This window comes from Oncorhynchus tshawytscha, linkage group LG21 (assembly GCF_018296145.1).
Source record: "Oncorhynchus tshawytscha isolate Ot180627B linkage group LG21, Otsh_v2.0, whole genome shotgun sequence".
NCBI lineage: Eukaryota > Metazoa > Chordata > Actinopteri > Salmoniformes > Salmonidae > Oncorhynchus > Oncorhynchus tshawytscha.
Window position 1 is genome coordinate 19,777,541 of NC_056449.1, and position 27,749 is coordinate 19,805,289.

Below are 27,749 nucleotides of genomic sequence, written 5' to 3' on the forward strand. Positions count from 1 at the left end.
AATAAAACTAATTTTCCCATGGTGCCCCAGGTTAATGAGTTAATAATTGCTTGATTCAGTTAATCACGCAATTAGAAACCTTTAATCATTCGATGAGCAACAGTCGTCACATTAACTAATACAACGTCACGACAACTTATTCTAATTGGAAAAGGAGATTATATACAAAATATTTAAGCAAGAGACATACTCCAAGACACACAGTACTAAATAAACTGTCACATTACAATGCAGGGTGATCCATTCTGGTTGAATGTATACATGCTTTAATAATGTTGAGGCATATTGGATATGATATAATATTGAGGGACAGTAAGAGGACTAGGGCAACATCCACTTTAGACTCTCTTCCCAGGAATGATGGGTCTGTTCTTGAAGTCCTCACTTTCGAGGTAAGCATGCAGATTGGGTCGGGCACACAACCTCCTCGTGTACTTCTGGAAGGAGGGGAAGGCATCAAAGCAGGGGGGGCTGAGGACTTGGTGGTGGATCAGCAGGAGCATGAGGGCTTAGTCGGCTAAGGACATCTTCAAGAAAGAGGAAGAGACCATGAGAACATGAGAAGTCCCAGTCCAAAACAACCCCTAGTCCCTCCCTACCCACTACCACCATGTACAGTCTATCATAAGTCTATGAAATAACCCCTAGTCCCTCCCTACCCACTACCACCATGTACAGTCTATCAGAAGTCTATGAAACAACCCCTAGTCCCTCCCTACCCACTACCACCATGTACAGTCTATCATAAGTCTATGAAATAACCCCTAGTCCCTTCCTACCCACTACCACCATGTACAGTCTATCAGAAGTCTATGAAACAACCCCTAGTCCCTCCCTACCCACTACCACCATGTACAGTCTATCAGAAGTCTATGAAACAACCCTTAGTCCCTCCCTACCCCCTACCACCATGTACAGTCTATCAGAAGTCTATGAAACAACCCTTAGTCCCTCCCTACCCACTACCACCATGTACAGTCTATCAGAAGTCTATGAAACAACCCTTAGTCCCTCCCTACCCACTACCACCATGTACAGTCTATCAGAAGTCTATGAAACAACCCTTAGTCCCTCCCTACCCCCTACCACCATGTACAGTCTATCAGAAGTCTATGAAACAACCCTTAGTCCCTCCCTACCCCCTACCACCATGTACAGTCTATCAGAAGTCTATGAAACAACCCTTAGTCCCTCCCTACCCACTACCACCATGTACAGTCTATCAGAAGTCTATGAAACAACCCTTAGTCCCTCCCTACCCCCTACCACCATGTACAGTCTATGCCAGTTGACGTCTTTGATGATAATTTGATAACAGAAATACATGTATTTTGTTGTCAACCAGAAAGCTTCTTTTATTTCTGGACCGGGTGTTCTCAAAGGGCATGAGATCTGTTGGCAGTGCCTTAAGGTACCCCTCTTTACCGGAGTCCTAGGGAACCAAATATCATTTTTCATCAATTTAGGGCTCAATTCAATCAAATCTGCATTGTGATTACAGTAGGTAAGTAGCTATGTTTCCTATAGTCAATACTTTAGTCCTACTCTACTACTTCTGTACTAGTACTTTAATTCACTATACTATGATACAGATATTGAGCAAGACATATTACACATAATGGGTGAGTCAAGAGGAATCTCATTATGTTGCAAGCAGGCTTTTATGTTATTCCTCCACCTACCAAGTTTCTGTGCGAGATGTCTCCTTACCACATTGATCTGGTACAGAGTGAGGCCACAGTCTTCAAATTTAGGGAGCTGACCAAAGAACTGAAGTCCCAGTGCAGTCAAAATTATGTTTTCCTGTGTTATGTATCATATTATACAACAGCTGATGAAACTAACACTTAAAGTGTGATAATTTTTTATTGGGTTATTTCATGATTGATGCTGGTTGAAAATGCAATCTACAAAGGACTTTCTAATCAGCCTGTTTGCATGGGCGGGAGTTTCAGTTTGCCTGGTGACAACACCAGGTGGTAAATTGGTTAATAGACTAATAACAAAGAGAGTTCCAAACCTCTCTGCCAATAACAGATAGGCTTAAGTTTTCCCCTCCCCACACAGACAAGTCCTAGACAGTCTCAGCAAAATTCTCACTTGAGAAATTGTTTTTTAATAAAAAAGCTATTGATGGAAAACTATTACAGTAAGGTACTTTAAAAATGTTACCCAGAAATGATTTGATATTGATATATGAAAAAACAGCTGCATTGGGCATTTCACTTCTAATCCCAATTCAAAAATCTAAATTGTGATAAGTCACTTCCTCAATCACCTAGCATCTAAAAGTTCAAATTCATGATTCTGAGAACACCTTCTATGAATACATAAGTGCATTCACAACGCCTTATGTGCATGAGCTATGAGACAGTATTTGTTGTAGCTGTATTTTGTATTGATATGTTTGTCAGGATCCGTTTGGCTGATCTTGCATCCATCTTCTTCCCCCTATGGAGCTTGTTAAGGGCTCTCTGCCTCAGTAAGGCCCACATGGGTGTTGTTGCTTAGAAGCCCGGGATGCCAGTGTCATGTTTGCTAAGTTGCTATCTAAACTGCCTTGTTAGGAGGACATTGTCAAGGATGTTTCAGTAAACATTCAGCCAATGCCCGGATCAGGGCCAGTTGAACAAGCCCTCGGGGGTGTTGCAGCATTTTTGCAAGTAGCTTTGCAGAATTTTTACAGTGAGTAGTGAACCCATAGTGCTAATAAAACTCACTGTCAAAATTACTGTTTTCCAATCAAAAAAAATGTTTTTATTATAAGCTGGTCCTAGAGACCTTGTGTAAAACAGCAGCATTCATTTCAATTGATTGATATTAAGAGCACACATCATCAGGATACACATATATAATGCTTGAAGGTTAACCTTTTTCGAAGGTTACTCCCTTCCCAGATAAAACTGCATTAATGAAGACATTTTTGTTTGCATGTACTGTAAAAGTGAGGTGAAATGCAATAACATGACTTGACTAGGGTACACTGGTTACCTTGGTAGTAGTCAGAGACTCACACAGCTGGCTTTGAGAGTGCCCTCCATTCACATCTCCATGGTGACAATGTTCTTGTCAAACTCTGCCCCTTGGTCTTTGAACATCACTCGGATGACCTCAGCATAACCTGTTATTGCTCAGACAAAAAATCTCTACCAAATTAAAACATAATAGGGCCTACTTCCAGCACACCAGGATGTCTAGTTCTTACAACAAGGTTACAAACAGAGTTTAGGGCAATATAAAAGGTTCTGTTTATTTTCTGTTTAGGCACATCAATAATTGTTTCTGTGTTGTTTCAAAGAAAAGGTTAAAAAGTTACTTCAATAGCCAAGTTTGACATGACACTTCCATAAGGAGTTGGCAAGAGAGCAGAAACAGACTGGCAACCAGGTTAAAGGTTGACTACAGTATTTTTTGACTTCAATAGCTGTCCATTTTCATAACTTAAAAGTTCATTAAATTATAGTGGAACATTGATCAGGTCAACATTCCTCGAACCGGAAGATATGTGAGCGTGAAAGACACTAAAAAGAAAACAAAACCCCCCAGTAATTATCAGGAAGAAATATATATGTTTTGAAGTCTCTTCACACTACATATAGTGGACCACAGTACAAAGTCTATTTTCTTTATTGGCAGTGGCCTACAGCATATCCAGCAGCAACTGCAGAAATCTACGCAATGTGTATGTTTTTTACCCTTTATATACAAATCAACAATAATCTATAACTAAACAGGCAAGACCAGTAGATTAAGTGTTTCTGTGCATTCACTTACTCTCTGTATAGTTATGGCGAGATTTTTTTACTTGTTGGTTTGTTATTTTGACATGCACGTTCAGATTGTGAAAATGCTGGAGAGTTGGTTATGTATTACAATAGACGGTGTCATTTTGTGCAGTGCTATGTTCGCTTCAGTTCATAGAGTGCTTTGCTTAGTGCCAGATATGTTTGTGCTGTCTTGCCAAACTGGTTTGACAAGGACCATAGGCATTGTCTTTACAGCACAAACAGATCTGGGACCAGGCTAGGGAGTCCTAATGACTCATGCTTTGCTGTCTGGGGAGTTGCACAAGCAAAAAGGTGACTGGTCCTTGCGTTGGATGCACGTGATGTTGAACTGGATCCTCTGGCCTACGCCTGCCAGAAAGCAACTGCAGTTATAGTCGTCAACTGTATTACTATTTTGGCTGTGTCATTCACAGGTCGGCTAGGGATATCTTGTAACTGATGATATACAGTACCAGTCAAAGGTTTGGACACACCTACTCATTCAAGGGTTTTTCTTTATTTTTACTATTTTCTATGTTGTATAATAATAGTACATCAAAACTATGAAATAACACATATGGAATCATGTAGTAACCAAAAAAGTGTTAAACAAATCAAAATGTATTTTATATTTAAGATTCTTCAAAGTAGCCACTCTTTTCCTTGATGACAGCTTTGCTCACTCTTGGCATTCTCTCAACCAGCTTCACCTGGAATGCTTTTCTGACAGTCTTGAAGGAGTTCCCACATATTCTGAGCACTTGTTGGCTGCTTTTCCTTCACTCTGCGGTCCAACTTATCCCAAACCATCTCAATTGGGCTGAGGTTGGGTGAATGTGGAGGCCAGGTCATCTGATGCAAGACTCCATCACTCTCCTTCTTAGTCAAATAGCCCTCACACATTCTGGAGGTGTGTTGGGTCACTGTCCTGTTGAAAAACAAATGATAGTCCCACTAAGCGCAATCCAGATGGGATGGCGTATCACTGCAGAATGCTGTGGTAGCCATGCTGGTTAAGTGTGCCTTGAATTCTAAATAAATCACACCCACACCATCACACCTCCTCCTCCATGCTTCATGATGGTAACCATACATGCGGAGATCCTCCGTTCACCTACTCTGCGTCTCACAAAGACACGGCGGTTGGAAGCAGAAATCTCAAATTTGGACATCAGACAAAATAACAGATTTCCACCTGTGTAATGTCCATTGCTCTTTTCTCTTGGCCCAAGTAAGTCTCTTCTTCTTATTGGTGTCCTTTAATAGTGGTTTCTTTGCATAAATTGACCATGAAGGCCTGATTCACGCTGTCTCCTCTGAACAGCTGATGTTGAGATGTGTCTGTTACTTGAACTCTTTGGGCTGCAATTTCTGAGGCTGCTAACTCCAATGAACTTATCCTCTGCGTCCGAGTTAACACTGTGCCTTCATTTCCTGTGGCAGTCCTCATGAGAGCCAGTTTCATCATAGCACTTGATGATTTTTGCGACTGCGCTTGAAGAAACTTTAAAAGTTGACATTTTACGGATTGACTGACCTTCATGTCTTAAACTAATGATGGACTGACGTTTGTCTTTGCTTATTTGAACTATTCTTGCCATAATATGGACTTGGTCTTTTACCAAATAGGGATATCTTCTGTATGCCAACCCTACCTTGTCACAACACAACCGATTGGCTCAAACACATTAAGAAGGAAAGAAATTCCACAAATTAACTTTTAACAATGCACACCTGCTAATTGAAATACATTAATTGAATGGCTCCCTCTTGAAGCTGGTTGAGAGAATGCCAAGAGTGTGCAAAGCTGTCATCAAGGCGAAGGGTGGCTACTTTAAAGAATCTCAAAAATAAAATGCATTTTGATTTGTTTAACACTTTTTTGCTTACTACATGATTCCATATTATGTGTTGTTTCACAGTTTATGTCTTCACTATTATTCTACAATGTAGAAAATAGTAAAAATAAAGAAAAACCCTTGAATGAGTAGGTGTGTCCAAAATTTTGACTCGTACTCTATATCATCAGATACAAGATATCCCTAGCCGACCTGTGAATGACTCAGCCAAAATAGTAATACAGATGATGACTATAACTGCAGTTGCTTTCTGGCAGGTGTAGGCCAGAAGATCCAGTTCAACATCACGTGCATCCAATGCAAGGACCAGTCATGTTTTTGTTAGGTGTGTCCAAACTTTTGACTGGTACTGTATGTACAGGTATCTGATGATATTCTGGAATGCAAGTGACATTTACTGACATACAGCTTTTTCAATTACTTTGGTGAAAGGTCACAGTATGTAAAGGTCGTCGTATGAAGAAGGTGTGGACCAAAGCGCAGCGTAGTACGTGTTCATCTTTCTTATTTGAACTGAACACTGAATAACAAAAACAACAAAGAGAACAAACAAAACAGTTCTGTCTGGCGCAGACACAAAAACAGAAAACAACTACCCACAAAACACAGGTGGGAAAAGGCTACCTAAGTATGGTTCTCAATCAGATACAACGATAGACAGCTGCCTCTGATTGAGAACCACACCCGGCCAAACACACAGAAATAGAAAACATAGAAAACATAGAACACAAAAACATAGAATGCCCACCCCAATTCACGCCCTGACCAAACCAAAATAGAGACATAAAAAGGATCTCTAAGGTCAGGGCGTGACACAGTAATACATTGGTTGAGCAATTATGTCAATTACGTACAATAAGCGAGTGTTAGGCCACAATTCAATCAATTGCAAAAACTGCACTGATGTTTCATTCAAAATGTCTACACTTTAATTTCAGGACAGGTGTGTTTTAGAGTTATTATCTTGCAGATTATGTATGCTGTATTGGACGTGTTAACCAAATTAAACTCCTGAAACTGTTTCACTTCTTCTTCCTCTTCTGCCCTTGCAAACATTGTCTTTGGATATTGACTTGAAACTACAACTACAGAGTTTTTAAATCTACACCACGTGTCTGCACCACATACTCCCACTACTGGTGTCCCCCAGGGCTCGGTTCTAGGCCCTCTCCTCTTCTCTCTATACACCAAATCACTTGGCTCTGTCATATCCTCACAATGTCTCCCAGGTGGCGACATGCATCTCTGCGTGCCTGGCAGATATCTCAGCTTGAATGTGGGCCCACCACCTCAAGCTCATTCTCGACAAGACGGAGCTGCTCTTCCTCCCGGGGGAAGGCCACCCTGTTCAGAGACCTCTCCATCACTGTTGACAACTCCAAGGTGTCCCTCTCCCAGAGTGCAAAGAACCTTGGCGTGAACCTTGACAATGCCCTGTCATTCTCTGCAAACATCAAAGCAGTGACTCGCTCCTGCAAATTCATGCTCTACAACATCTGTAGAATACGATGCTACCTCACACAGGAAGCGGCGCAGTTCCTAATCCAGTCTGGACTACTGAAACTCGCTGTTGGCTGGGCTCCCCACCAAACCACTGCAACTTAACCAGAACGCTTCAGCCCGCCTGGTTTTCAACCTTCCCAAGTTCTCCCATGTCGCTCTGCTCCTCCGCACACTCCATTGGCCTCCAGTCGAACCTCGCATCCACTACAAGACCATGGTGCTTACCTACAGAGCATCAAGAGAAACTGTCCTGCTCAAACAATACACACCACCCCGAGCACTCCGTTCTGCCACCTCTGGTCTCTTGGTCTTTCCACCCCTATGGGAGGGCAACTCCCGGTCAGCCCAGTCCAAGTACTTCTCTGTCCTGGCACCCCAATGGTCGAACTAGATTCCCCCTGAAGCTAGGACAGCAGAGTCCCTGCAAGTCCCTGCAAACCTTCCGAAAACATCTGAAACCCTACCTCTTCACAGAGGATCTTAAATAATCCCAAAACCTCCCCCTCGCGATTCCTCCTCACCCCGACCAATTTATTTTGTTTAAAGATTTTGGTGAACAAACACTTGCACTTCACCCCTTCCTAGCTCTGACTTTACTGATAGCTACTTTATTGAGTAAAAATGTACTTACTACAGTATGATTGTGATATGTGGCTGTCCTACCTAGCCATTTTAAGATTAATGCACTAACTGTAAGTCACTCTGGATAAGAGTGTCTGCTAATGACTAAAATGTAAAAACGTAAATATACAAATATCCTGAAAATACAGCCTAAACAGTCAGAGGGAAGCATCAGTGTTGTTTGCTTTATCTGCAATTGTGACCTAATGCTGCGTTCATAACCAAGTGGGAGGTGGGAATTTACCAGTTAAATCATTACTATTATGCATTGACATGCTTTGAACTTGTTAAGAAACGCAGATTGGCTGCGTTAACTAAAACTACAGCTATCATGCTTGTAAAGAAATGATAGTGTTCAAAAACAATATTAATACATAGCTTTTTATAAATGTTTTATAGTTGCATTTAACTGCTGAAAATGCTGTAATCGGGATCATTTCAGCATGTGGGAGAAGTGGGCGCTCAGGACGAGGACGAGTTTCCCATTAGTAATTATCAATTGGAGGGCCGTTCAACTGGATTTTTCCCAGTCCTATGTGGTAATTTCCTACTTCTCACTTGCTGACAAATGCAGCGTTAGTGTCAGAAATCTTCTATAGCGCACCACTGCCCTCTAGCTGAGAAAAACCAGCTGCTCCTGGATCCGACTGGTTGCCAGGAACATACCGTATGTACAGTAAGTGTTTTTACTTTTCTCCTCATGGTGATGCTCTACTACCAGGTATATACTCTATATAATGGCTTTGCTGCCTAATATCTTAGTATTACATTTACTCATGACAAAACATGATCTTAATACAACATGTATTATGTTGGATTTATATTACACAATGTTTATTTTCTCATAATAATTTGCATTATGTGCCCAAAGAGGAGGAGAGAGTATTTTCACTCCCTACGGTTGTCATTTTATATAGTGCTAATGTTCACCAGACTCTCTATGGAGTACTTGTCTGGTCCCAAATCTGGGGTTTGCTACTTAATACCTTGGTCTTACATTTACTCAAAACATGATTGTTATACAACAAAATCAATCCAACTCTGCATTTTTCCAAAGGCATTTTATATAGAAAACAGGTTAAAAATATGCATCACCATATAGTTTCTAGATCATCTCAATGTACAATTATGTAATTATAGCCATCAACATAAAATCATATATATGGGTATATGAAAATACATAGCTTACATGTGAAGAATATCCTATTGTAACAAAAAAATGATGATGTAAGCTTGTCCCCAAGAAATAGTTGGTGCGTCTATCCAAAATTAGTGGAGAGGTCTCTGATAATATTACATATTGTGTTATGAGATATATTGTATGAGGTTTTCCATTGCTTATCTCAAGCCTTTTTTATTACACAGCAGCTATCGATTTTCATATGCATACAAACATTCGCTTTCAACTATTTCTGTTCTACTCAAAAATAGATCATTAAAAAGAGAAAATTCCACCATGACTGAAATGTTAGTTATTGAGCTAGAATAAACTTTATTTACAGTGTCTAAGAACATCCTATGAAATACAATATATAAATCAAATGCATGTTTCTGTTCCCTAGTATAATTACAATATAGATATCAGACGAAAGGAATGGTATATCCTGCATAGATCATTAAGGAAATCTAAAGCTGTTTATTATACCAATAAATGCTTAAGTGTAAACCAAATCTGGTCCCGAAGAGGCAATTTTCCACTTTCTATCCACAATTTCACATCAGGGCTACACAGAGAAAATAGGTTTACCCACACAAGCACCTCTATCAATGAGTTGGCAATGTATTGGACATAGCCTTGTATGGTGCATTTGGCATAAATGCAGTATGTGTCATTTAAAACTAATGATGAGACCCACATAAAAGTATGTGTTATATCATAGAATATAAGAATGTGTTATATAGAATTCATCACATTTGACCTGAGAGGAATGCTTAACCAAGTCCCATCTAGGATGGAATGACAACTACTGTATATCATAACTCTTTGATAACATTACATGGCTGTTACATGATCTTTGATAATGTCAGATTGCTGTTACATGATCTTTGATCATGTTAGAATTACTTTGTTCTTAACAATCTATTACAAATGCTTACATTGAGTTCAGGTACATTGTTGTACTTTTTTGAAAGGGTATGCTCTAATTACACGCCTAAAACAGTACCTAGTAGGGATAGTACACAATGACAACACTGTGGTTGTTGCCATAAGCATTTCTGAATCTTAATGTACAGCTTATGAAAGTGTTGCAGGCTTTATGTTATGTCCAATGACTCCATCTTGGCACTCCCCCACCATTGTAACAAATATTTTGGAAGGTATAGAAATGCATTTATTAATGTCTACATTTGTTTTTGCCACGTTTATTCTTAATGCATGCTTTCAAATGATAATATGTGAGCTAAAAATAAATATACAAATAAAAATAATTTAAAAAAAGTTTTAAATGTTACTGTCCCCACTACAACAAAAGAAGACTTAAATGCATGTAATTTTGTCCTTGAAACACTTATTTGAAATACTGTAGCATTCCATTCATTCCTCTGGAGGACTGCTTCTACTGGGGAGTACCAATATGGCTGAATGGTGGCTTCAAAGTCTCTTATCATCAGCAATCCAGAGTTTATATACTGTGTATTCGGAAAGTTTTGAGACCTCTTGACTTTTTCCTCATTTTGTTACGTTATAGCCTTATTCTAAAATGGATGAAAGTTTTTCCCCCTCATCAATCTACACAATAATGACAAAGCAAAAACATGTTTTTAGAAACTTTAGCAAAAAAACTGAAATATAACATTTACATAAGTATTCAGACCCTTTACTCAGTACTATGTTGAAGCACCTTTGGCAGCGATTACAGCCTCATGCCTTGTTTGGTATGACACTACAAGCTTGGCACACCTATATTTGGGGAGTTTCTCCCATTATCCTCTGGAGATCCTCTCAAGCTCTGTCAGGTTGGATGGGGAGCGTCGCTGAACAGCCGTTTTCAGGTCTCTCTAGAGATGTTAGATCGGGTTCAAGTCCGGGCTCTGGCTGGAAGCCACTCCTGTCCTGAAGCCACTCCTGTGTTGTTTTGGCTGTGTGCTTAGGGTCATTGTCCTGTTGGAAGGTGAACCTTCGCCCCAGTCTGAGATCCTGAGCACTCTGGAGCAGGTTTTCATCAAGGATCTCTCTGTACTTTGCTTCAGCTTTCCTTCGATCCTGACTAGTCTGCCAGTCCCTGCCACTGAAAAACATCCCCACAGCATGATGCTGCCACCAACATGCTTCACCGTAGGGATGGTGCTAGGTTTCCTCCATTAGTGACACTTGGCAGTCAGGCCAAAGTGCTCAATCTTGGTTTCAACAGGCCAGAGAATCTTGTTTCTCATGGTCTGAGAGCCTTTAGGTGCCTTTTGTCAAACACCAAGCAGGCTGTCATGTGCCTTTTACTGAGGAGTGGCTTCCGTCTGGCCACTTTACCTTTAAGGCCTGATTGGTGGAGTGCTGCAGAAATGGTTGTCCTTCTGGAAGGTTATCCCATCTCCACAGAGGAACCCATCGGGTTCTTGGTTACGTCCCTCACCACGGCCCTTCTCCCCCGATTGCTCAGTTTGGCCCGGGAGCCAGCTCTAGGAAGAGCCTTAGTGGTTCCAAACTTCTTTACAGACTATTCCTTCGACCTTCAACCTTTTTGCTCTGACATGCACTGTCAACTGTGGGACCTTATATAGACAGGTGTGTGCCTTTCCAGATCATGAGCAATCAATTGAATTTACCACAGGTGGACTCCAATCAAGTTGTAGAAACATACCATGAATGTTCAATGGAAACAGGATGTACCTGAGCTCAATGTCGAGTCTCATAGCAAAGGGTGTGAATACTTACAGTACCAGTCAAAAGTTTGGACACACCTACTTATTCCAGCATTTTTCTTTATTGTTACTTTTTCTACATTGTAGAATAATGGTGAAGACATCAAAACTATAAAATAACACATATGCAATCATGTAGGTACCAAATACCAAAAAATTGTTAAACAAATATTTTATTCTTCAAAGTAGCCATCCTTTGCCTTGATGACAGCTTTGCACACTCTTGGTATTCTCTCAAACAGCTTCATGATGTAGTCACCTGGAATGCATTTCAATTAACAGATGTACCTTGTAAAAAGTTAATTTATGGAATTTTTTTCTTAATGCATTTGAGCTAATCAGTTGTGTTGTGACAAGATAGGGCTATCTTCTGTATACCACCCCTATTTGGTAAAAGACCAAGTCCTGCTCAAATAAGCGAAGAGAAATGGCAGTCCATCATTACTTTAAGACATGAAGGTAAGTCATTGTGGAAACTTTAAAGAACTTTGAAAGTTTCTTCAAGTGCAGTCGCAAAAACCATCAAGCGCTATGATGAAACTGGCTCTCAAGAGGACCGCCAGGAAAAGAAGACCCAGAGTTACCTCTGCTGCAGAGGACAAATGAATTAGAGTTAACTGCACCTCCGATTGCAGCCCAAATAAATGCTTCACAGAGTTCAAGTAACAGACACATCTCAACAGCTGGTTTGCGCTTAGTGGGACTATCATTTATTTTCAACAACAAACACCTCCAGGCTGTGTAAGGGCTATTTGACCAAGAAGGAGAGTGATGGAGTCTTGCATCAGATGACCTGGCCTCCACATTCACCAGACCTCAACCCATTTGAGATGATTTGGGATGAGTTGGACTGCAGAGTGAAGGAAAAGCAGTCAACAAGTGCTCAGCATATATGGGAACTCCTTCAAGACTGTTGGAAAAGCATTCCAGGTGAAGCTGGTTGAGAGAATGCCAAGAGTGTGCAAAGCTGTCATCAAGGCAAAGGGTGGCTACTTTGAAGAATCTCAAATATAAAATATTTTGGTTACAACATGATTCCATATGTGTCATTTCATAGTTTTGATGTCTTCGCTATTATTCTACAATGTAGAACATAGTCAAAATGAAGAAAAACTCTTGAATGAGCAGGTTTGTCCATACCTTTAACTGGTACTGTATGTAAAAATATATATACCTGTATATGAGTTTTTTTGCAAAAAAATCCAAAAACCTGTTATTACTTTGTCCTTATGTGGTATTGTTTGTAGATTGATGACGGGTTTTGTCTGAAACGATTTCAGCAATCGTCTGAAACGATTTCAGCAATTTTAGTATTAGGCTGTAACGTAAGAAAATGTGTAAAAAGTCAAGGGCTCTGAATACGTTCCAAATGTACTGTAGATCATTGTTTATCCCCCTATACTGTTTACGGTATTCTGATGTACACTCTCCAGGACCACGGCTGGACACAACTTTAAAACACACAATGTAAGAACCCCAAAGTAGCCATAGCACTAGAGCAACAAGAATAGTGTTTACGTAGAAAATAAAAGGGGCTTTGCAACTAGGTGGATTTCAGGAACAAACATGATAATGACATTAATCAATGACTGATTATCTTATGAGAGAATTTATGAGGAAATATTGTCAAATAATCCTACTGCTTGGTTATAAATCTATAACGAGAGAAAGAAACAGATAAAACCAGTACTAAACAACCATTTACTTAAAAGATGTTAATAAGTAATGATATATAAATATCTATAACAGTAACACCATTTATGTCTTAATGTAAAATAGTGGCTCTGGGGTAAAGTTTCATTTGGGTACAGATCTAGGATCAGCTTCCCCTCTCGCAATCCTAATCTTAACCATTAGTGGGGAAATGCTTAACTGACACAAGATCAGTCTTAGGGCAACTTCTCTGTACACCAAAATAGTGAGGCAACAATCCTTTTTGCTGTTGCCTTCACTTGTGCTGTTCTTGTCTGGTAATACTAACTTCATGCATACCTGTTGGTTAAGGGCTTGTAAGTAAGCATTTCACTGTAAGGTTGTATTTGGCGCATGTGACAAATACCCTTTGATTTGATTTGCAAAGAGAAGACTTTTACAAAACAACCTAGTCAGGGGGTGCTGTGGAGTGTGTGGAGAAATGCTTGGATGTTGGCTGCTTGGTTGTACTGTGGGGTGGCGGTGGGTTCACTCGTAGAAGCGTGTTGTAGGGCCTAGCTTCAGTTTCTCACTCAGTTTCTGGATAAGAAAGGACAGCTCCTCTGTAGCCCGAGACTTGTCTTCCAGGAGTTCGTACCGTAGACTGGAGATGTCCTGCTTGATTTCTTTCAGCTCACCTGCAAAGTAACATGTAGAGAAATAATGTCATTTCTGTTCAAGTGGTTTTATTGAAGAATTCCATTTGTGTTCTCAAATGCAATATTCACTGCATGACAATGTTGAACTGATCTACTCTCCATAATCTTTTTAAGTGCACAATGCAGTTAGCATGGTTTATTTTGCTTCAAACGCCAATGAGAACCCTGTGGAATTCGACCAGTTTGCAGACCTCTTCCTACCCTTGAGAATGGTTTATTATTGGCATTGTGTAACAACACTGCAACAGATTCTCAGAGACAATTTCAGATGAGGTACTTCAGAGTAAAAGTTAAGATGCAAGATTACCTTCATTGACCTCGTCGTTTTCTTTGTCCACTTGTGCTTTCAACACATAGCGTTTTATGAGTCTTTTCATGATTTGCTGCAACAAAGAAACAAAAATGTCAAAAATGTAGGCCTATATGCTATTATGTTAATGTGACATTTTGGCTAAACATGATATTTTAGACTGACGGAGAGGTCACCTTACCTGATAGCGAGTGGGTTGATTCAGGATGCTGTTAAAACTGTGGGACTCTGCTATGCGCAGGTTGGACTGGGTGAAGAGATTGAGCTGCAAAACACAGACATGCACAAACACACACACATATTTGGATATTTTATCTGGATACTCAATCAACCATTATGAAAATAATGACCAATGATTAACGTGAGTCTTTTATTGTTTGATCAACTTTATATCTAGTTTTGTCAATTTTATTTTTCAGATGGGGGGGGGTTACAGGTACAAAAACAAAATAAATGCATATAAAGATGACCCATTCCTCACTCAAACCCCATCCACCTGTCTGCAACCTCACTAGCTTTCTAGCCAGCCACCCAGCTAGCTAAGTCTGGCAGGCCAGATACCTAGGTGCAGGCAGCCAGATAGCTAGGTCCAATATATTTGTCCAGGCCTCAATTGTTCCTTGACTAGCACCATTAATTCTCGCTGTTGATAAATCTACTGTTATAACTTATAATAGTAACTGTCACGATCGTTAGAATGAGTGGACCAAGATGCAGCGTGGTATGTTTCCATCCTTTTATTTAGAAGAGAAACTTAAAGCACAAAAACAATAAAGCGAATAAATGAAAAGTGCCGCTACATGCAGTGCAGAAAGCAACTACACACGAACATAGTCAAGATCCCACAAATCACAATGGGGAAAATGGCTACCTAAAAATGATCCCCAATCAGAGACAACGATAAACAGCTGTCTCTGATTGGGAACCATACCAACATAAATCACTAATCACCTAGATGACCCATCCTAGTCACTATCACGCCCCAACCAACATGGAGAATAAACAGCTCTCTATGGTCAGGGCGTGACAAACTGTATCCACTGATTAAATGGGAGAGAGTGAGGTGATTGCCATCTTAGAGATAACATTTTTATTGCAGCAGTACCCGCAAAACACCAGTCTCAACGTCAACAGTGAAGAGGCGACTCTGGGATGCTGGACTTCTAAGTAGATTTTCTCTGTCCAGTGTCTGTGTTCTTTTGCCCATCTTAATCTTTTTATTGGCCAGTCTGAGATTTGGCTTTTTCTTTGCAACTCTGTCTAAAAGGCCAGCATCCCGGAGTCGCCTCTTCACTGTTGACGTTGAGACTGGTGTTTTGCGGGTGCTATTGATTGAAGCTGCCAGTTGAGGACTTGTGAGGACTTTTAAAATGATAAACTTGGATTAGCTAACACAAGGTGCCATTGGAACACAGGAGTGATGGTTGCTGATAATTGGGCCTCTGTACGCCTATGTAGAAATTCCATAAAAAATCTGCCGTTTCCAGCTACAAAAGCCATTTACAACATTAACATTGTCTACACTGTATTTCAGATCAATTGTATGTTATTTTAGTGGACAAAAAAAAGCTTTTCTTTTAAAAACAAGGACATTTCTAAGTGACCCCAAACCTTTGAACGGTAGTGTATATACAGTTGAAGTCGGAAGTGCCCACAAATGTCTTGTTAACAAACTGTAGTTTTGGCAAGTCGGTTAGGACATCTACTTTGTGCATGACACAAGTACATTTTTCCAACAACTGTTTACAGACAGATTTTTTCACTTATAATTCACTGTATCACAATACCAGTGGGTCAGAAGAGCTCATACACTAAGTTGACTGTGCCTTTAATTTAAACAGCTTGGAAAATTCCAGAACATTATGTTTTGGCTTTAGAAGCTTCTGATAGGCTAATTGACATCATTTGAGTCAATTGGTGGAGTAGATGTGGATGTATTTCAAGCCCTACCTTCAATTTCAGTGCCTCTTTGCTTGACATTATGGGAAAATCAAAATAAATCAGCCAAGACCTCAGAAAACAATTGTAGACCTCCACAAGTCTGGTTCATTCTTGGGAGCAATTTCCAAACGCCTGAAGGTACCACGTTCATCTGTATAAACACCATGGGACCACACCGCCGTCATACCGCTCAGGAAGGAGACAGACGCCTTCTTTCTCCTAGAGATGAACGTACTTTGGTGCGAAAAGTGCAAATCAATCCCAGAACAACAGCAAAGGACCTTGTGAAGATACTGGAGAAAACAGGTACAAAAGTATCGATATCCACAGTAAAACAAATCCTATATCAACATAACCTGAAAGGCCGCTCAGCAAGGAAGAAGCCACTGCTCCAAAACCGCTATAAAAAGCTAGACTACGGTTTGCAACTGCATATGGGGACATAGATCGTACTTTTTGGAGAAATGTCCCAAGAAGGGCCTACAGCAGCACCTAGATCTTCTGCACAGATTCTGTCAGACCTGGGCCCTGACAGTAAATCTCAGTAAAACAAAAATAATGGTGTTCCAAAAAAGGTCCAGTTGCCAGGACCACAAATACAAATTCCATATAGACACTGTTGCCCTAGAGCACATTAAAAAAACTATACGTATCTCGGCCTAAACATCAGCGCCACAGGTAACTTCAACAAAGCTGGGAACGATCTGAGATACAAGGAAAGAAGGGCCTTCTACACCATCAAAAGGAACATAAACTTTGACATACCAATTAGGATCTGGCTAAAAATACTTGAATCAGTTATAGAACCCATTGCTCTTTATTGTTGTGAGGTCTGGGGTCTGCTCACCAACCAAGAATTCACAAAAAGCGATAAACACCAAATTGAGACTCTGCATGCAGAATTCTGCCCAAAAAATAACCTCCAGAAAAGAGACGTTAAATTCTACAACCACCTAAAAGGAAGCGATTCCATAACAACCTTCCATAACAAAGCCATCACCTACAGAGATAAAACAGGAGAAGAGTCCCCTAAGCTAGCTGCTCCTGGGACTCTGTTCACAAACACAAACAGAGCCCCAGGACAGCAACACAATTAGACCCAACCAAATCATGAGAAAACCAAAAGTGAATTACTTGACACATTGGAAAAACAGAGCAAACCTGACCACTGTGACTGACCCAAAATTAAGGAAAGCTTTGACAATGTACAGACTCAGTGAACATAGCCTTGCTATTGAAAGAGGCCGCCGTAGGCAGACCTGGCTCTCAAGAGAAGACAGGCTATGTGTACACTGCCCACAAAATGAGGTGGAAACTGAGATGCACTTCCTAACCTCCTGCCAAATGTATGACCATATTAGAGACACATATTTCCCTCCGATTATAACCACAAAGAATTTGAAAACAAATCCAATTTTGATAAACTCCCATATCTATGAGTGAAATACCACAGTGTGACATCACAGCAGCAACATGTGTGACCTGTTGTCACAAGATAAGGGCAACAAGTGAAGAACATTGTAAATACAACCCATATTTATGTTTATTTATTTTCCCTTTTGTACTTGAATTATTTACAGACCCTTACAACACAGTATACAGTATAGCCATAATACGACATTTGAAATGTCTCTATTCCTTTTCTACCTTTGTGAGTGTAATGTTTACTGTTCATTTTTTGTTTATTTCACTTTCATTTATGATCTATTTCACTTGCTTTGGCAATGTAAATATGTTTCCAGGCCAATAGAGCCCATTGAATTGAGAGAGAGAGAGAGAGAGAGAGAGAGAGAGAGAGAGAGAGAAAGAGAGCTTGAGACAGAGAAAGAGAGAGACCCCAGACACATATGAATCATCTTGATACTATTATTGTGTGCCATGGGGGGCCTGCTGATTCAACAGATGATATCCTCCAAGGATTACATTAGAGACAGGCATCAAACCTGTCTTAAAGGGGATTTCAACACTCCATACATATAAATTGGATGTTATTATCTTTTAAGTAGGGCTTGAATAATATTCCATGTTCTCTTACTAGACGAGTACTCCAGACTCCAATGCATACAAGAGCCTTCTCTTTAGGTGGATAGCGTTCATATTTATTTGTAATTTAAATATGGCGAGCCACAGACATAATGCAAAAGCCATTGATCCTCTCCAGGGTCATTAAGAGGTGAGTGCAAATTATGACCACCCAGAGTCAGTACTGAGAAATCATGGAAGAATATACATTACATCATGCACAAATCATAACCCACATAAACAGAGATCTCCGCATAAAATGTTGTCTCCAGCTAGAGCGAACTTGTGTATTTTTATAATCAAAACAATGAGAGAGAGAGAGAGAGAGAAGAGAGAGAGAGAGAGAGAGAGAGAGAGAGAGAGAGAGAGAGAGAGAGAGAGAGAGAGAGAGAGAGAGAGAGAGAGAGAGAGAGAGAGAGAGAGAAATGGATGAATGAATGGACAAATGAATCAATAGATGATTTGATGAATGAATGAATCCATCCATCCATAAATACACCTATCTATCCATACCCTGGACTTCGAACTGTCCATTCCCAGCTCTACGTCCTTCTTCAGGCTTCGTCGGCGGCAATGCAGCATGCCAACTATCCACCTGATGAGGTGGTAAAAGGACTTGGGAGTTGGAACGATGCTGAAGGGAGGAGGCAGCGTCTTGCCATTGTCAAAGTAGGACAGCCACAGTTTGGAGCGCGCAAACTTCCACTCCACGTCCGCGTCATCCTGAGAGATAAGTAGAGTTATTTCATTCTCTGAGTAAACACCCTCTGGAAGTCGAGAGATTGACTTAGTGAGACTAGCTCAGTAACTGTTACAAACACCATTATCCAAAACCTGTTTGAACTAATGATAACCTGTTCACTTCTGTCTCGCTCATAGGATGTTAGAAATTTATTGTAATGTTTTTTAAATTGTATAACTGCCTTAATTTTGCCGGACGCCAGAAAGACTAGCTGCTGGCTGGGGATCCATAATAAATACAAATACTTCATTTGCTGTTGGCCTAATCTATGAGAGACAACACTATTAGCCTAATACTGCCATTGAAAAGTCACAAGCTGTTGTTGTCTCTGATAGGACATTACAGCAGAGGCCTCATGTCACTTCTTGTATCTTGTGTTGCGGATTATCAAAGGAAATTCCCACAATACATAACATGGATCATCTCCAAATAATTGATGAAAGCAATAATACATGAGGGGGTGTGATTCATTGTGGCTTTAGCACGGCTGTACTGCGGTCATATGAGGCAAGTAGGAAATAGCAACAAATATTCCCATAGCACATAACAAGGATAATCTTGAAATGATTGATTTCAGAGCTATTCATAGCAGAGCCCCTGATGTTTCACAATTAGAGACAACAGAGCATAGTTGCTTAGGGCATACTGTGCTACATACAGCATTATATAAAAACCACAGCAACAACAAACAGATTACCCCAAAATACACTATCCCTATAATTATAACCAAATGAAATGACGGGGTGTACAGATGCCACTGATTCATCCCCAGGGTGAAGTTTTCCCCTAGGTATAGATCTAGGATCTGCTTCCCGTCCCCCAATCCTAACCATTATTGGGGGAAATGCTAAACTGACCCAAGATCAGCGTCTAGGCTGGGGTAACTTCACCCTACACGAGTAACTCACCTCGATCTCTTGATAGGAGCTGTTGATCATGGCGATCAGCATGTTGAGCAACACCACCACCATGGTCACGTTGTAGATTCCGTAGAGCACGTAGCCGATGTTCTCAATGAACTTGTGGTTGTATTTGAGCACCACGGAGGACACCTCTGACAGCCCAAATATAGACCAGAACAGAGTCTTGAAGCTCTCCTCCACCCTGTGGTGACAAGGAAGGAAGGGGATTGTCTCAGGACAGGCGGATTAGTTCTAGGGGTTTCTAGTTTGTGGCTGTGCCCTAGTGAGACCACAAACTACATTTGGCTTAGGCCCAAAGTGACAGGCGATAACAAAGTGCTACTTTAAAAAAAAGTGATGCGATTAAGAAGTCACTTCCTGTGTAGCCTAACCTCAAAGGACAGACATGTAGCTATATGATGTATGGGGAATTAACCAAATATCTTAGCATGTCTTGCTTAATACTATCCTGGTATATAGTCCTCTGGTTGTCAAAGTGACTTTAACAAAAATTAACAACAAGATTGAAGGATAGTTTCATGGGAATTGTTGCATTCAAATGATTATTTTTATTTTCAGGTGATGTCCCTGTATTTGATATTTTGTGTTATATGAATTCCACAGATGTCCTTGGTAAGGGCAGAAATGACCATTGGGACTCTTGGCAATGTTACATGAGTGTGTGTGTGTTCCATTTGTAAGTGTGTGATACATTTATGCCATGCCAGCTTGGCTAATAAAATACAATATGGACACCGAGACAATTGAGGAAAACAATAAACCATAACAATGGAAATGATTTCATTTTCTCACTTTGGAAAGAGTAACCTTGGAGGGAATCCAGTCCAGTGTGAAATTAGTTATTTTTTCTGAGCTGCCACAATTCCGGTTTGAGGCACTCTTAGAAAGGGAGACCAAGTTGGGCCATTTTCTACTTCATACTGCACTACACTGACTGAGTCGATAGACTGAATGAGCTAGCGCTTCTTGATTGGACTCAATAGAGGAAGAAAAGAGCTCTCTACATGAATGGAGAGCGCACTTGTCGATGTTTAAATGTTTTATGAAGGTTCATGGCAGTAGATAGGTTCTTACTTGATAAATGTGTATCAATCTTATTATCTAGTCTCATATTTTAGGAGTGTATTCATTTCAGGGCCTTTGGGGACAAAACAGTAAGGTTGAATGTATACAAAGCCTCCCTACTGACTGTGTACGAAGCAGTTCCTGTCACTGACTCCACACCTCATCAATTAACATTCTCTTTACACAAGTTGACCGAGACTGTCCCCATAAGTGTCTCCCCTTACGTCTGTTCAAGTAAGTGTCCTCATAAAGTGGTCACAGTGTCTGCTATAATCACTCACGTGGTGAATGCTGGGTTGACCTTGGCACCCAAGTAGTAAGAATAGAGGATAAACATGCCAATCATGAATGCCAGGAAGACCATGATGAACAGGACCATGAACTTGAAGATGTCTTTGACAGTGCGGCCCAGGGAGATCTGGAGTGGTCCGAAGCTCTCGTTAGCCGGCAGGATGTAAGCGATGCGTGTGAAGCTCAGCACCACGGCGATGGCGTATAGTCCTTCTGAGATCAGCTGGGGGTCTGACGGTAACCATTTGTCCCTTGCTACGTGGAGGAAGGGGTAACAATCAGTTGTTTTCTTATCACTCATAGCAACATGCACAATGTGTTTAATGCATGGCGGAATAGGATTGTTCTACACAATGGTTGGGTTAGACTTTGCTTTACAGACTCACTAGGTCGTTGCAGGCTTTGAAATAACACAGCAAATGGTAATTACATAATAATTCCCCTATAATGTGCATTTTGTTTCTTTGGGATGCATCAACACAAGCTCCAATAAACCTCCTAATTTCTCAGTAAATATCAGGTCAAACTAAATGAAACAGGACTATAAAATAAAGTGCTTGTCACACCCTGATCTGTTTCACCTGTCTTGTGCTTGTCTCCACCCCCACCAGGTGTCTCCCATTTTCTCCTCTGTGTATTTATACCTGGTTCTCTGTTTGTCTGTTGCCAGTTCGTCTTGTCCCGTCAAGTTGTGCCAGTGTCTTTCTCCAGTTATGACCTGTTTTGCCTGTCCTGACCCTGAGCCTGCCCGCCGTCTACTTCTGCTACCAGGATTACGAACCCCTGCCTGTCCTCGACCTGCCTTTGCCTGCCCTTGAGACTTGAACCATCTGCCTTATGTATCTGCATCTGGTTCTCATCCTGAGTCATGTTAGTACAAACTGGCCATGACTGACGCACCAGACTCAGAAAAGCTCTGCAACACTGTTTCCTCACAAGGAGCCACCATTGGAAGACACGAGGAGTTACTACATAACCTTATGGAAGGATTCCACACCTTGATGGAAAACCATGACCATGCCATCAGTGCATTGTTGGAACAATTCAGCGGACTATCTATTAGGCAGCAAGCCACAACGAAAACCTCCCAGACTCTAAGGAACTCCGCTTCCCGGGGTGCATCTCCCCTGGCTTCCCGAGAACCCCACTTACCTCCTTCAGAGCGCTACACTGGGGATCGCAAAACCTACCGGGCGTTTCTCTCCCAGTGCTCCCTCATTTTCGATTTTTCTGCAGCCCTCTTTGTTTCCGTCGTACTGTTCAAAGATATCGTCTCTTATAACGCTGAGATAGCATCTGGAGGATTTCGTGGCGGAAGTAAGGAAGGTGTTGTCAGGTAGAGAGGCAGCTTGGAAGCTCCTTCAGTCTCATAGCCTTGACCATAAGGACAATACATATCCACCTGTCCAGTAAAAAGCCCAGGCTCATCAGTAGGTATGAGTACGCCGGTGGGCCATACAGGGAGTCTCCCATTACTCATACTTCTCTCCATGCTATCCTGTTGTGGGGTGACCGGTCTAAATCTCTCCGGGTGCTCGTGGACTCTGGGGCCGACGAAAGCTTTATGAACACTACCCTGGTGTCGGAGCTGGGTATCTCCACACAACTTCTCTCCGTTCCCATGGACGCCAGAGCATTGGACGGACGCTCTATTGGCAGTGTCACTCACAGTACGATTCCTATCAACCTGTGTCAGGGAATCACAGTGAGTCCATGCCGTTTCTGCTCATTGAATCTCCTCATGCACCCATGGTATTGGGATTGTCATGGCTCCAGAGGCACAACCCCCTGATCGACTGGGCTACAGGTTCATTCCTGGGTTGGAGCCCATTATGCCACGCGCATTGCCTCAAGGCGATGCAGCCCACCCCTGGACGTCCTCCTGTGGGCTTGGGTAAAGCCTCCGAACTCTCCGCCATTCCCGCGGAGTATTAGTACCTTCGGGAGGTTATCAACAAGGCCAGAGCCATATCTCTTCCTCCGCATCGACCCTATGACTGCGCCATTGACCTCCTCTCTGGCACTACACTGCCTCGGGGTGGCTTTACACCAGTTGTTAGTTCCGGATTCTGCCCGGTCCCGGTCCTGGAACGGGTTTCTTTCTCTGCTCTAACCTGCTATCCCGGCTCCAGACGGACCCTGGCCTTCCTCCAGCAATGTTTTTTGGTGGCCCACTATGGTTTCTGATGTCTCCGCATTCGTCGTCGTATGCACGTTGTGTGCTCAGAATAAGACTGTGGCAAGCTCCGGCCGGCCTCCTTCAACCACTCCCGGTACCTCATCGCCCCTGGTCCCATATATCCCTGGACTTTATCACTGGTCTCCTATCCTTACGGTGTTGGTTAGGTTTTCTAAAGCCACCCATTTCATCCCCCTTTCCAAAGTTACCCTCAGCCAAGGAGACGGCCCAACTCATAGTACAGTACATCTTCCGAATTCATGGATTTCCGGTCGACATAGTCTCTGATCGTGGTCTTCGGTTCTCATCCTGATTCTGGAAAGCGATCTCTTGCCCTTCGAGTGCTCCATGAGTGATCAGCCCCCGCTCTTTCCTGAGCAAGAGTAAGAGGTCAACATACCCTTGGCCCAGATGTTCTTCTGCCGCTGTCGGCTTGCCTGGGAGAGAGCCCGGTTCCCCGTACCCCGGCTACCCGCTATCGTCTCGGGCAGAGGATATTGCTGTCTACACGGGATCTGCCCCTCCGGATTGAGTACTAAAACTTTCCCCCCGTTTCATCGGCCCTTTCCCAATCTCTAAAATCCTTGGCCCCTCTGTTGTTCGTCTTCTGTTGCCCTGCACCCCCCGTATCATCCTAAGTTTCATAAGTCCAATATAAAACCTGTGTCTCATTGTCCTTTGTCTTCTGTTTCTGTGTTTTTTCCTTGTTATGGTTTTTGTTCTTGTCTCCCCGGTTACGACCTGAGGCTGCCTGCCATCTACGTCTCCAGACAATTAACAGGATTACGAACCCCTGTCCTCAACCTGCCTTTTTCCTGCTCCTGTCTATTCACTAAATCTTTCAGACTTGCCTCACGTGTCTGTATATATTTTTTTATTTCACCTTTATTTAACCAGGTAGGCTAGTTGAGAACAAGTTCTCATTTACAACTGCGACCTGGCCAAGATAAAGCATAGCAGTGTAAACAGACAACACAGAGTTACAAATGGAGTAAACAATTAACAAGTCAATAACACAGTAGAAGGAAAAAAAAGAGAGTCTATGTACATTGTGTACAAAAGGCATGAGGAGGTAGGCGAATAATTACAATTTTGCAGATTAACACTGGAGTGATAAATGATCAGATGGTCAGGTACAGATAGAGATACTGGTGTGCAAAAGAGCAGAAAAGTAAATAAATATAAACGGTATGGGGATGAGGTAGGTAAAATTGGGTGGGCTATTTACCGATAGACTATGTACAGCTGCAGCGATCGGTTAGCTGCTCAGATAGCAGATGTTTGAAGTTGGTGAGGGAGATAAAAGTCTCCAACTTCAGCGATTTTTGCAATTCGTTCCAGTCACAGGCAGCAGAGAACTGGAATGAAAGGCGGCCAAATGAGGTGTTGGCTTTAGGGATGATCAGTGAGATACACCTGCTGGAGCGCGTGCTACGGGTGGGTGTTGCCATCGTGACCAGTGAACTGAGATAAGGGGGAGCTTTACCTAGCATGGACTTGTAGATGACCTGGAGCCAGTGGGTCTGGCGACGAATATGTAGCGAGGGCCAGCCGACTAGAGCATACAGGTCGCAGTGGTGGGTGGTATAAGGTGCTTTAGTAACAAAACGGATGGCACTGTAATAAACTGCATCCAGTTTGCTGAGTAGAGTATTGGAAGCTATTTTGTAGATGACATCGCCGAAGTCGAGGATCGGTAGGATAGACAGTTTTACTAGGGTAAGTTTGGCGGCGTGAGTGAAGGAGGCTTTGTTGTGGAATAGAAAGCCAACTCTAGATTTGGTTATAGATTGGAGATGTTTGATATGAGTCTGGAAGGAGAGTTTTGTTACGGTTTTCTTCCGTTGAAGGAGAGTTGGACCAAAATGCAGCGTGGTTAATTCGATACATGTTTAATGAAGACAAAACACGATCAATACAAAACAACAAACGGAACGTGAAAACCTATACAGCCTATCTGGTGAAATACAAAACACTGAGACAGGAACAATCACCCACGAAACACTCAAAGAATATGGCTGCCTAAATATGGTTCCCAATCAGAGACAACGAGAATCACCTGCCTCTGATTGAGAACCGCCCCAGGCAACCATAGACTTTGCTAGAACACCCCACTAAGCCACAATCCCAAGACCTAGGAAAAAAACCCATACATAAACACAACACAAAATAAACCCATGTCACACCCTGGCCTGACCAAATAAATATAGAAAACACAAAATACTAAGACCAGGGCGTGACAAGTTTACAGTCTAGCCAGACACCTTGGTACTTATAGATGTCCACATATTCTAGGTTGGAACCATCCAGGGTGGTGATGCTAGACGGGCGAACGGTTGAAAAGCATGCATTTGGTTTTACTAGCGTTTAAGAGCAGTTGGAGGCCACGGAAGGAGTGTTGTATGGCATTGAAGCTCATTTGGAGGTTAGATAGCACAGTGTCCAAGGAAGGGCCGGAAGTATACAGAATGGTGTCGTCTGAGTAGAGATGGATCAGGGAAACGCCCGCAGCAAGAGCAACATCATTGATATATACAGAGAAAAGAGTCGGCCCGAGAATTGAACCCTGTGGCACCCCATAGAGACTGTCAGAGGACCGGACAACATGCCCTCTGATTTGACACACTGAACTCTGTCTGCAAAGTAGTTGGTGAACCAGGCAAGGCAGTCATTAGAAAAACAGAGGCTACTGAGTCTGCCGATAAGAATATGGTGATTGACAGTCGAAAGCCTTGGCCAGGTCGATGAAGACGGCTGCACAGTACTGTCTTTTATCGATGGCGGTTATGATATCGTTTAGTACCTTGAGCGTGGCTGAGGTGCACCCGTGACCGGCTCAGAAACCAGATTGCACAGCGGAGAAGGTACGGTGGGATTCGAGATGGTCAGTGACCTGTTTGTTGACTTGGCTTTCGAAGACCTTAGATAGGCAGGGCAGGATGGATATAGGTCTGTAACAGTTTGGGTCCGGGGTGTCTCCTCCTTTGAAGAGGGGGATGACTGCGGCAGCTTTCCAATCCTGATAAGTATAATCATCGATAACACCTAACATTATAACATCACCGTTTACATGTCTTACAGGGCATGTGGTTAGGTATTATGAGTGTGTGGTGGTATTTGTAGATGTGTGAAAGATGCCTACTTGTCTTAACTGTATCATGGGTGTATTCATTCTAAATCCTGACATGAGGAACAAAATGAATACAGAAGTTCTTCTCTCACCGTAGGTGAAGTATTTGACCTCTGGGGGTAGGGTCACTAGGGAGAGATCGGTAGCGTGGATCTTTTCGTTGACGTACTGCTGGGCTCTGGTGGCCTGGAGGAAGGCGAAGAACCGGGCAGTGAAAGCGGCGATAAAGATTGAGAGCATGCCGAAGTCCAGAACGTTCCACAGCTGCTGGCTGTACTCCCTTGGCCCCTCAGTCCACAGTTCCTTACACTCAGACCACATCATCCCTGTGGAAAGATGTGGATTGTGTTCATTAGGCACCAAACAGATTAAAATGTTCTGAAACTGAGCGAAACATCCCTGCAGAGGAAACAGCAACAAGAGGACATGGGTTGTGTTTGTTAGTTACGAAACTAAAGGTAAAGAGGGACTTGTCCAATAAGAAACACACATTTTTGTTTTCTGTTGCAAAACATTTTGCTATGTCATGCCCTAATGAACATGACCATAGTGTCATTGAATCGGCTGGCAATAGTGAAACTGAAGTGTGTTGATTCAGTAACCATCTAATGTCTACCTAATGAAACCACCTCCAGGGCCCGAAAATTGGTTAGTTTGTTTATTAAATTAACTGTCTGAATCTAGCTGTACGTTTGAAGCCATTTATTGAATCACTACAGATTAAAACCTCTAACATAGCTTTTAAAAATTAATTCAGAAGATGGAACATGGTTCTAGTCTCTACATCGATTCGTTAACTCAATCTGTCAAAGAGGGAGAGAAAAAGGATGAAATGTTCCCTCCTGAGAGACCATTGATCCTGCATTTAGATGATTGGTGAATGAAGGTCAGAGGACCTCTTGAGTCATGTCAAAAGGCCGGTAGTGACTCACTATAATCGCTTCCTGGTTTCTGCCCTATCCGACCAAATGGGATGCATCTGCAATGCCGTCAAACTTGACCAGGCTCGATATGACGGTCGTGTTCATTAGGGCACGCAACGGAAACCAATTTTAAAACATTTTGTAGCAGAAACTTTTCCTCTCAGTTTCAGTTTATTTTGTTCCATTTGATTCCAGGGTTGGGTTCATTTGATGCCAAATGAACTCAACCCTGGAAACCTCCCCATCCTGAGAACAGAATGGAGA

The 27,749-nt window shown here is 42.0% G+C and overlaps 1 protein-coding gene and 1 pseudogene across 1 annotated transcript in view; both read right to left on the bottom strand.

The window, feature by feature from the left end:
- Window positions 1-338: 338 nt before the first annotated feature.
- Window positions 339-6,990, bottom strand: LOC121840320 (annotated as a pseudogene).
- Window positions 6,991-12,742: 5,752 nt separating this feature from the next.
- Window positions 12,743-27,749, bottom strand: part of trpc3 (transient receptor potential cation channel, subfamily C, member 3) — a 54,060-nt gene continuing 39,053 nt past the window's right edge. Inside the window, exons 7-13 of the mRNA XM_042303179.1 lie at window positions 26,655-26,888; window positions 21,244-21,508; window positions 19,883-20,078; window positions 18,746-18,955; window positions 14,451-14,534; window positions 14,267-14,342; window positions 12,743-13,938 (exon numbers count right to left, since the gene is read on the bottom strand). Coding sequence (XP_042159113.1) covers window positions 13,790-13,938; window positions 14,267-14,342; window positions 14,451-14,534; window positions 18,746-18,955; window positions 19,883-20,078; window positions 21,244-21,508; window positions 26,655-26,888 — 1,214 coding nt within the window. The 3' untranslated portion in view covers window positions 12,743-13,789. The remainder of the gene's footprint in view (window positions 13,939-14,266; window positions 14,343-14,450; window positions 14,535-18,745; window positions 18,956-19,882; window positions 20,079-21,243; window positions 21,509-26,654; window positions 26,889-27,749) is intronic.